Source organism: Hemibagrus wyckioides, linkage group LG02, assembly GCF_019097595.1.
Source record: "Hemibagrus wyckioides isolate EC202008001 linkage group LG02, SWU_Hwy_1.0, whole genome shotgun sequence".
In the NCBI taxonomy this organism is placed as follows: domain Eukaryota; kingdom Metazoa; phylum Chordata; class Actinopteri; order Siluriformes; family Bagridae; genus Hemibagrus; species Hemibagrus wyckioides.
In genome coordinates, this window is record NC_080711.1 from 3209299 (window position 1) to 3220987 (window position 11689).

General features: G+C 35.7%; 1 protein-coding gene across 2 annotated transcripts; it reads left to right on the top strand.

Annotated features, from left to right (window-relative positions):
• The first annotated feature begins 680 nt into the window (after nucleotides 1-680).
• On the top strand, nucleotides 681-9963 carry pheta2 (PH domain containing endocytic trafficking adaptor 2). Of its 2 annotated transcripts, none has more exons than XM_058404513.1 (4): nucleotides 681-830; nucleotides 5073-5182; nucleotides 6476-6773; nucleotides 7500-9963. In XM_058404513.1, the coding sequence occupies exons 2-4, from the start codon at nucleotides 5102-5104 to the stop codon at nucleotides 7952-7954; spliced, it is 834 nt and encodes a 277-aa protein (XP_058260496.1). In that variant the 5' UTR covers nucleotides 681-830; nucleotides 5073-5101; the 3' UTR covers nucleotides 7955-9963. The 2 variants fall into 2 exon arrangements, with proteins under 2 accessions (XP_058260496.1, XP_058260501.1); XM_058404518.1 differs by lacking the exon at nucleotides 681-830 and adding an exon at nucleotides 2771-2894.
• The last annotated feature ends 1726 nt before the right edge of the window (nucleotides 9964-11689 follow it).

Sequence of the window (11689 nt, forward strand, 5' to 3'; positions counted from 1 at the left end):
AATTACAGGCTGAATTATGCACTCATGTGTGTTTGGACAGCTAAATGATACATAAAAGATAAATAAAAAACTATAATAATGGTGATTGCGTAAGTGTTCACCCCCGTTGTTGTAAATCTCCTGCATTAGTTCTGGTTCAACTCATCGCTGTCAGAAATCGCATAAATATTCGGGAGGTGTGTGTAATTAAAGTGTCATGTGATTTCTTTTCAGAGAACACACCTAAACCAGATTTGAAAACTTCCTGTCACAAGCATAAACCGAGTGCCAGACATAGCTCATAAAGCCGGCAGGCAAATAAATAACAGTAAATGAACTCATCAGAAATATCTGACCTCTAATGACAAGGTGTGTAGAAACACCACATAAACAACTTCAAGAACTTCCTGCATTTTGGTGTTTAGGGTTCAATCCATTGTTTTAAAATTCTTTAAAATATTTCTATTTATTTCTGCTTGTATTTAAAGATTTTTTAATTGTTTAATTGTTTACTATTTGATCGGTAAAGAACGTTATAACTTCAACAGAGTGTAAGGATTTGAAATTATTATTAGGATTTGAAACGCAGGACATTTTGGGTTTTTTTTGTCTTTAGGTTGTTGATAGTGAAAATCTGTTAAGGTAAACTTTCAGGAAAAGGAACCGAGAAAGAGAATAATTAACTTTCAGTCACCGGGCCGACCCATGATAACCTCCTGCCTCATCACAGCTACTCTAAATACTATTTTACCCAGACATCCTAGACCATTTCTTTTTTACTTAGACCAGAAAATTGTCACAGGAACAAGACAGAAAAGAAGAAGAGTTTCAGAAATCTGCAAGAGTCAAGTGTAAGTAAAATTCTTGCATTCTTTCTCTTCGTACATTTCTGTGTCAGATAGAAAACGTATCAGTGAATAGTTCTACATAAACAAGAAGGATGCAGATGAAACGAATGTTTGTTCGCCTAAAACAATTTTTTTTTATTAACGTTAAAGATAAATATCGACTCCACTAAACACTAAACTTATTCTGCGGTTCAAATCTAGTCATGAGTTCACCACGTTTCCAAGAAGATACCACAGGAACAGCCCACTGTAGTCTTTACAGCATCAGAGGTCAAAAATTTCCTCAAACTGGATTAGCACTTGATGCTAAATGTAGTTGCATTAGCACCAAATCTTTATAAAGTGATTTACTTACACGTCTGAGGAAAATATGGATTCATTTGATCATATTTTTCCTTAAATAATTTAACATCTAATTACACTTACCTAGTTAAACTGCTAACTAGTTTGTAATTACAGTGCACTTTCAGTAATAAGCATCATTTACAAAGTAATGTAACAGTAAATGTGAGGTAAATATTGATATATTAGAGTATTGTTTTATGTTTCCTGTCTTGTTTTGTGATCATGTCCTATTTTTCTTTACCTACTTTAACATCTAATAACACTTACCTAGTTAAACTGCTAACTAGTTTGTAATGACAGTGCACTTTCACTCTTAAGCATCATTTAAAAAGTCATTTGACAGGAAATGTGAGGTAAATATCGATATATTAGATTATTATTTTATGATCCCGCTGTCATTTTTCCTTTTATAATGTACAAAAAAGTACTAAAAGCTTATTAACTAGGTAGTATATGATTACAGTCCAATCTCAGTAACATAGACTCTTTTAAAATATAATTTAACAATATATAAATTTATAAAATTATAATTTAGTAATTACTCACGTATTATATAGCTATATACTGTTAATTACATATATTGCTAAACAGCGTCCTAGCTTGACTGCTAGCGAGAGTGTGATTATAGCGTCATTTCTTAAAAGTCATTTACAGAAACACCTGAAATATTGATATATTAGACAAATGTTTCATATTTTCACTGATATTATCTTTTATTTGGTTACTTGACTGATACCTAATTAAATTGCTAGCTTTTACGTTTAGCCCAACATGGCGTTCCCAACATATTTTTTTCCTCTCACAACTTTATTAATTTGGAAGTGTGTGTTGTGTATGTCTTCCCAGATAGAGTTTCAATTAAATTGCATCCTGGTTAAAATAAAAAACATAAAATAAAATCAACCATTTTTTGAAAGTCTTTATTTCGCTTAACGCTAATCATTAGCTTTACTGACAAACGCTATAGAACGCTCCTTAAATACTCATTTTGAATAAAATCAATTTTGGCATTTATTTATGTATTTTGGACATGCATTTCTGAGGTCTTTGTTTTTAAAATATTATTTTATAGAATTTATACTATTAAAATTGATGGCTAATATTTTTCCATGTTAGCCGTCTTGCTACATGCCTTCCTTTCCCCCCCTTTCCTCAGGTTGGTCACCATAGCAACAAATTTACGGTCATACTGCTAATTTAGCGTACACAGAAACATGACTCCTTATTTAGTAGAGAAACCACAATTTGTTAAATGTATTTATTCTGAAATATATATGTGCGAGACCGCTCAGAAAAGTAAGAATTGGTGATTTATGAAACACCGTTAGCCGTTCGGCTAACATCAGCCGTCGCAGTCTAGCGGTTTTGGTTACCAGGAACTGGGTCGTAGTCGGAGGTAGTTTATTTATATTTCAACACAGGTTGCTGCATGAAAGGCGGCTCACATCCTGAATTACCCCTTAGCCACTACACCACTGCACTCCGTAGTGTGTGACGTAACGGCGTTGTACGCCTTACGTAGTGCACTAGATAGTCAATAGGCAGCTGTTTGGAATGCGGCCAGACGGAGTCAGAGCGCCGGTAATATGAAACCTGAAAATGTCTTTATTGTTCATCACCGGTTTGTCTAAGCGCACGGACCACTTGATGACCCGAATTAAAACTTTAGACGTCTAAAAAATGGCCTTAGAGGATATTTAAAGCATAAGGACAATAATACAGGTAAGTTTAAACTATAAGGATTAAACTATAAGGATTAAAGTGACCGGTAATATCCATTTAATTCAAAGGCATAAGCAGAGCATTCAGGTTCATGTATTATCTATAATAATAATAATCATAAATTCATAAATGTCACATAAGTGTTTAATGTATAGTTTAGTGAGAAATGTATTCAAATATAATGGTGGAATTGCAAGAATTCCTGCTGTTGAATGGACTTCTGTTGTGGATGTGGACTGAGGCATACATATGAATATAGAAATTAGTGTAAATGACAAAATATCAATAGATAAACACACACTATGATAAATATTTATTACATCTACTGTCATGAATCAATTACACTGATGCTACCTGAATGACCGTGCTGTTTTTTTCTACCTGTAGCGTAAACAGTTACAGATAAATCATTAATATAAATGATGTTTCATGTCATTACTGAGTAATTATTTTGTTTTTAGATCCAATGAATGGTTAAATGTCATCTTTTACACGCTGGTGTCATTAATTTACATCACACCACCGCCGCTGTTGGATTCTGATTGGTTGGAAGGTGTTGATTAATTAATTAACTAAAAAGAGCAGCACTGACAACAACAATCAACAATGCACTCATTCTGACATGTTATCGTTTCTATAGCAACAGCTCATACACATGGACTTGTGCTTGTGTTTAACTTGTGCTAAAGTTTTCTGGAAGGTGAAGTTTATGTAAAGGTATGGAAGGAGTCTCCAGTTTCAGCGCTTCGTGACATCTCTGGAGGCAAGAGTTAACGTTTATTTACTTCAAGAGTTTATTACTCTTTATATTTGCTATAGCGCAAATGATAACAGGAACCAGACTGCTTTAACAGAGGAATAAAAAAATCATAACGGTTCATTCATTCATTTAAATAAATAAATAAATAAATAATTCACAGTGGTATAAGAGGAATAAAACATGCTTGGGACATGCTTGAATAGGAAACTAATCAGTCACACCACGCTGCTGTCTTTTTTTTTAGCTATATAGCTATAGTTTAGCATTTTACAGAATGTTATAATTTCTGCTTTAAAAATACACCTTTAAGCAGCGGTTGTTAAAGTGTGTTGAAGGGAACGACAGGATTGTGTGAAGCACAGCCAGGGGTCCACAATATTTATAAAAAATTTATTTACAAAAATTATATTTAAACTTAAACCTTTTTTTTTTTTTTTTTTTAAATGCATTCATCAGATCAGGTTTTATAACTACTGTATAGTTTTAAATTATAAATAGAAAATTCTAAAAATATATATAAAAATAAAATAAAATAAAAATTATAATATAAAATATATTTAAAATATAATAAATACTATAAAATAAAAATAAAATATTATAATAATATTAATAAATATTATAATTACAGAGTTGGATAGTGTAAAATATCAGAGTCCAATTATGTTATGTAAATATATATATTTCTTCTCTTTTACTCTAATAGTCATGACAAGTTTTCAGAAATAATTTTTTTTTAAATTAAAGTAATCCATTGTTTTGACTACTTGTGAGTTGATCATCAAGTTTCCTTTCTACATTTAACCATCATGAAATCTTTCACAGTCTGTTATCACCAGTACGTCGGTTTCTAAGGCGAATAGTAAGAAGTCTATACATGATGTCTAGCTCTATGCATGTAAGAGATGCATGCAAAACATTACTGTACATGAGCTTGTTGTTGTTGATCTTTCGCCACAGCAGACCAACTGGTCCACACAACAACTTGGCACAGGTTCTCCCATTTTATCTGGGTTTGGGACCGGCACTGCATCCAGTGGCTGGGGTTTGGGCACTGGTTGGGAATTGAATCCAGGCCTTCCGCATGGTAGGCGAGAACCCTACCACTGAGCCTCCAGCACCCTATTATTATTGTACATGAGCCTGACAATTAAATATCTGGGTTATGTACAAAAAATAAATCCACTGCTCTCTATTATTCACACCAGTTTTGTCCTTAATGCAGGCATGTGGTAGATTAGTGGTTAAGGTGTTGGATTACTGATTGGAAGGTCATTAGTTTGAATCCCAGTTCCACTGAGCTGCGACTGCTGGGCCTTTGAGCATGGCCCTTAACTCTCAGTTGTATAAAATGAGACAAAAAAAGTAAGTCGCTCTGGATAAGGGCGTCTGCTAAATGTATTTTTTATTTTTTTCCTTAGTTCCTTCACATGATCCAAGCGTCGCTGTGATGAAGATCCACCGGAGAATCTTAACCCACTTCCTGTCCTGCACCTCACCGGTGGATAAAGAGGGATATCTTTATAAAAAGGTTCATGCATCATGTCCTGTTTGTGTAGAGTACCAGCCTCCTGTTTGGAAAAATAGTTATCTCCGTAGACATGCTACACAGGAGGCTGTAAGCGTGCACACACTGTAATAAAACACACCTACATACATGTCATTTTTTTCTCCCCCTGTAATTAGTTCGAACGTACACCAGGGGATCATTTGCCCTCGTTTTTTTTTAATGTCCTATTTTTTATTAATAAATGAAGCTAAATTTACAATTGAGGTCTTGTGTACGAGTCTGGAATATTCTGCCCTGTTCTTTACCTGTCTGTAGTTTACATTCTGAGAAAACCTGTTCTTCATGCATAGCTCTTTTCTTTTCTTTTTTTTCCCATTACAACCGCATGCTTTGGATTTTCAGTTGAATAGATCTGGCACGCATTAAAGGGTGGGTCTGTTTTTATAACCGTAACTTAAGCAATAACCCAGGGGTTCCCCCAACACGCCTCACGTGACATCTAGTAACCCACGGGAGAAGGAATGTCCTGTAATAACCTCCGCTTCACGCTGTAAGATCTCGGAACAGCAATTTTCTGGTTGTGGCGGCGGCTATAAATTTAGGTGCCTCTTTTCACTTTCTGTCAGATCGTCCGCAGAGACAGACAGACACACACACACACACACACACAACAGCGACCAGGTTTGCACTGTGAGTTTGTTTTGTCTACTCTTTGATTAGATTTAGATTTGAATTTGGCTTTTTTATTTCTTTATTTATATGGTTCTGATCAAAAATTTAGAAATGTGCTTTTTCTTGCGTAGTAAATCAATCATGATGTGAGAAAATCAGTCAGAAATGTGTGTATATGTGACCTGAGCAGGGTTTTTTATGGAAGAAATCTAGCTCGAATTCTAAGCAGAATCTTGATCTTAAAAGTAAAACTGCTGAGATTTATTACAAACCATGATTATTTCTATAGTATATAGAATTATCAGATTATTCCATAGAGGAAAGTTTAATAAAAGATCATAAAGAGTTGCTCGAAACTATGTCCAGGTGTGCAGTTATAGGAAAATAATCAGCGAGATACAGCTGTGAAGATCGATATTTTCCCAGGGCGGCAAGCCTCTGGTTAAGATTACTTTTTAATCAAAGAGTAAATAGATTTTTTTATTTGTTTATGGTTGCTTTTGCATGAAACATGTTGTTTCCTGTATTATTATTAAACTGCGGCGTGTAAACCCCTGTCTCTTTCTCATGTCATAAAGCGTAAGGTTACAGCTTTTCCTCAGTTTGTTTATCTATGTATCTAAAAAATATTCTTTCCTCCAGAGAGGGAGAAACACGTCGTACCTGCGCCGCTGGTTTGTCCTGAAAGGGAATCTTCTGTTCTATCAGGAGCGTCCGGCTGATCGCCGTCTGCTTGGCGTGATCGTCCTCGAGGGCTGCGTCGTTCAAACCGGAGATTCGGACGTCTCCTTCTCTCTGGTGTTCACCGGTCCTGGACTTCGCTCCTATCACCTGGCCTCAGACGATCAACCGAGCCGAAAGAGCTGGGTGAACGCTCTCCGGTCAGCCAGCCACATCTACATCTCACTGCTCGTCAGGGACCTCGCTCATCTTTACCAAGGTTAGCAACAAGTAGAGCAATGTGAGCAGTTTATGGGTTCTTAAACATCTAGTCTTGACAGTTGATTTTTGTAGGTTTCTGAGATAAGGTGGCTAACATTCCTGAGCTTCATTTCTTTGGGTTTATGTTCCTGGGCTAAAGTACCACAATATAATGTTCTTTTGGTTCTTTGGATGTTGGAAGTTCTTGGCCCTATAGTTAATTGGCCAACGTTTTTAGGTTAAAGTTCCAGGACAAGTGTTCCAGAACTATGAAGTTCCCGGTCTAAAGTGCTTGGGATAAAGTACCAGAACATAATATTCTTTTGGTTCCTGGGTCTTAAATTCCTGGGCTAACATCTTTGGATGTAGGTTGTAGGCCTTCAGTTAATTGGCCAAAATTTTTAGGTTAAAGTTCCAGGACCAGTGTTCCTGAAGTATAAAGTTCCTGACCTGAAGTTGGGATAAAGTACCAGAACATGATATTCTTTTGGTTCCTGGATGTTAAATTCCTAGGCTAAAGTCTTTGCATCTAAGTTCTTGTCTTGAGTGTAACTGAGCCAAAGGTCTTAGATTCCCAGATCAACCTTCCTGAACTCTAAAGTTCCTGGCCTAAGGTTCTTAGGAAATCTTTCTGCATTAAAGTTTGTGTGATAAAGTTCTGTTACTCTAAAGTTCTCATGATGCCATTAAGAGATTAATGATGTGGATCTGACTCTCTTTTTATTCCCTCTCTTTTTGTTAACAGAAGTTAAAAAAGGGAAAAGCCTCAGTGATTCTCCTCATTCTTCAACAGCCACAGATTCCTGTGTGAAAATGTCCAGTTCCGTCATCGCCGCTTTCTATGCAGGATCGCCATATTTGGCTCAGATTTCTGCACCGACACACAGAGATATGAGAAGCTACAGTGCGAGCCACGCCTACCCCGGCCACCGCACCCACCACGCTCCATCCGTGCCAATCAGATCGGCTAATAAACGATCGCCGAAACACTGGCCCAAAAGAAACGCCCACGTCACGCCTCTAAACGGCCCCGCCCCCAAGTACGGGGAGTGGCCTTTGGTGGGATTCGACCCGATGGACGAATTCGTTAAACTTCACGAGTATTACGGAAACGAGGTGAAGCAGGTGAGAGCTGATTGGCTGAAGAAGAAACAGCAAGAGGCGGGCCATATCGAGGAGAATCTTATCGATCTAGGGTGATTTCTCACACTCCGAATATGTCTTGGTGTGACTCTTTAACCATAAGACCTACACACCGTGTCGTATTAATGCTTGATAACCGATCCACTCTGATTTTTAGACCCAGATCCTCTCTTTTAATCTGTGTGTAGCAATTACAGAACATTTTAAACATTGCAAATGGACTCAGCTGCAGTTTTCTCAGGCCACAGAAAAGAGAAGGTGACATTGAGGAACTATCTAAGGAAGTGAGAGATTGTGGCGACTTTTACCAAAAACAAACCTGAAGATCTTCTCTCTTCCTGTTCTGCTCACCTCACCGCACTCCATTTCTTGATTTCTGTTCTCAAATCACAACAGGAAACTAGAAATGCTTTAAAGATTTAAACCCAGGGCAAGAATTTGTTCATTTTTTCTTCTTGCCTCAACCTATAGAAGCAAAGCCAAGACATACATTAGACCTAACTGGGAAGATGATCACAATGTGGTTTTAAAACCTGGCAACACTTTTCATGAAGGTTTCCCTTCACTAACATGATTTAACTAACCATGAACTTCAGCGTTAATTCATCATCAGTCAGATTAACACAATAACTAAAGCTTGCAGTATATAACATGCAATAAGTGAAGGCATGATCCTTGAAGCGATGTCAGGGGTCCAAGCACGGCTCAGATCAACATTACACCAGGACAATAGTCGAGGGTCAAAATCCTGGAATGACAAATCTCAGAACATGACATGGACTTTATAAGGCAATAAATACTTCACAAAAATATTGATACAAGAGATTAGAAACAGACAAACGTATCAAGGACCAAACATGGGGCAGGTGACCACAGTAGAGCAACTAACAAATAAAGATCTGGGGCGGAGACAGGGCTAAATACGATGACACAGAAAGACTGACACATTAATTGATGTTTACAAAGATTATAAATCCAAATAATCGGCATGTACGTTAACCAGTGTGTTAGAATTTTCTGACCGAATCAGAAGTTCAGGATGTTATCAGCTTTAACATTCTAAACAATCTGGAAAAGAATTTTTGCTCATTAACCTGGACGTATTTTTAGCCACTGATTTACATAAACAGACAGTGCAAGTGTATTTCATCAACATTAATTAGTACATGTCTTAATTCAGATATTACTCTTACTCATGGTTTATTAAGTCTGAAATTCATGGCTTGTTAATATTGCAAAAGGTTGTTCAGTTTGGATCAATTGTGTACATATGGTGTACAAATGGTAGCTAATCAGTTGTTATTAACCTTGCAGCTTTAAACAAAAGCTTCTGGGATGTTACAAATTGTTTTGCCAGAACACTGGATTTGCTCCAGATTACAGGTACGGTTGAGGCCAGAGTCCTTTAATCTACAGTATTACGTTTCTAAACCCAGTCCAAACTCAGAACCCTGCTGTTCCTGTAATTCAGTATTACTGAGAAAGTTGCTAAGGATGCTAAAGCACTCTTTCTTATTCACTTTACATTTATATTACAGAGTTTCGTCTCCGTAAAGCTTATTGCAGGTAAAATACCTCATATGTGACTCTTTTATACACGTGCATCAGTAAGGATTTCTTCTCTACTTCTTCTTCACACTCCTTAGTCTTAAACCTTTCTTGCTCAGACTGTTATTGAAGGATTGACCAATATATTTTTACATTATAGTGTATTTTATTTAGTTGTACAATAATGTAATTATTACCATTAATATAACTGGATGTTAAAAACAGAAATGTAAGCCATAGACTGTATATAATGACATTTATTAATCAGGCAAAGTGTGAAGATGATTTTAGTCGCCAACAGGGGGCGCTATTCTCTCTGATTGCAGTTTATTCACTAAGGTTTTCTGGCTAAAACATTCATTTAAGCTTATGGAAAATATGAATGAAACTGAGTGGGTCAGTTTTATGATGTTCTTTATTATTTTTAAAAGAAATGATGTGATTGTAAACCTTTGTTTATTTTTCTCTTTGTTTGAATAAAATGTCCCAGAACATATGAATAAACTTTATATGAAGCACACAGTTGTGTCTTTCTTTCAGAGATAAATGCGGATTTTGAGTGTTTTAACGTTTATGAGAAAAGAGTTCTGTAATATCTGAATTAGTTAATGTTCTTATTTTATTGTCACATATTATATTCAAATATTTGAGTCGCTTCAAGGGCAAGAGATATTATGAAACTCAGGAGCAGTAAAGACTATGAACATTTAAGAATATGACTTTAATTTCTGACAGAAATCTCAGAAAATTAGGATTGTATTCTGTAATTAGTTCCAGATATAGAGGTTAGCTCACTAGTGCTAATCTTGATCGCTATCTTGAGTCATACAGATTATTACCATTTATAAATATCACTTAAATTTCTCTCAGAAATTGCGTACTAATGCTTTCTAACTAGTCAGATGTAGCTGTAGAGATTATTAACATTTATACCATAAATATGACTTAAATTCCTCTCAGAAATCCTAACACGTTATCATGTGATCTCTAACTAGCAAGTTTCAGCTATAGAGATTATTATCATTTATGAATAAAACCTACAACCATATCTTACAAATGCTATCTTGCTAGCTAGTTTAATTGTAAAGATTATTAGAGTTTATACAGTAAATATGATTTAAAAATTCTTCTCAGAAATCCTGGCATGTCAGGTCATGTTATTCTGCTAGCTAGTCTGGAGATTATTTATCATTTATACCATAAATATGATTAAATTTATTTTGTTGCCTAAATAGCTAGTTTTAGGTACAGTTGCAAATTGCTATCTAGCTTGAGCTATGGAAATTATTAGCATTTCTACAGTAAATAAGGCTTATATTCCCAGAACTCCTCACAAGTCAGGTCATTTTATCCAGCTAGCTTGTTTTACCTATGGGGATTATTAGCATGTATGACTATGACTTAAATTTCTGTCAGAAATCCTGTATATATAGCTCATGAATGCTATCTTGCTAGCTAGCTTGAGCTGCAGAGATTATTAGCATTTATATATTACATATGACCTAAATTCCTCTCAGAAATCCTGACAAGCCAGCTCATGTTATCATGCTAGCTAGTTTCAGATGTGAAGATTATTTAGGAATCTGACAAATTCATCTAATTATTTTTTCTTCATTGATTAATTATCTTCAGCTATAGAGATTATTATCATTAATGAACATCACTTAAATGCCTGTCAGAAATCCTGTAAACATAGCTCATGAATGCGTTATTGCTTACTAGCCTGAGCTGTGGAGATTATTTCCATTTATACAGTGGATATGACTTAAATTCCTCTCAGAACTCCTAAAAAGTCAGCTCATGTTATTCAGCTAGCTAGTTTTACCTATGAGAATTATTAGCATGTATGACTATGAGTTAAATTTCTGTCAGAAATCATTTAAGTGTAGCTCATGAATGCTATTTTGCTACCTAGCTTGAGCTGTGTAGATTATTAGCATTTATACATTACATTTGACCTAAATTCCTCTCATAAATCCTGACAGGTCGGCACATGCTATCCAACTAGCTAGTTTCAGATGTGAAAATTATTATCATTCATTAATATGACTTAAATTCCTGTCAGAAATTCTGTAAACATAGCTCATGAATGCGTTATTGCTAGCTAGCCTGAGCTGTAGAGATTATTTGCATTTGTACAGTGAATATGACTAAAATTCCTCTCAGAACTCCTCACAAGTCAGGTCATTTTATCCAGTTAGCCACTTTTAGCTATGGAGATTATTAGCATGCATGACTATGACT

What these genes read in the sequence shown, in the direction of transcription:
- pheta2 (XM_058404513.1), top strand. Translation starts at nt 5,102, where the DNA reads ATGAAGATCCACCGGAGAATCTTAACCCACTTCCTGTCCTGCACCTCA. An exon ending in AGGGATATCTTTATAAAAAG is followed by an intron (nt 5,183 to 6,475) that starts GTTCATGCATCA and finishes TCTTTCCTCCAG; the next exon opens with AGAGGGAGAAACACGTCGTA. An exon ending in CCTCGCTCATCTTTACCAAG is followed by an intron (nt 6,774 to 7,499) that starts GTTAGCAACAAG and finishes TTTTGTTAACAG; the next exon opens with AAGTTAAAAAAGGGAAAAGC.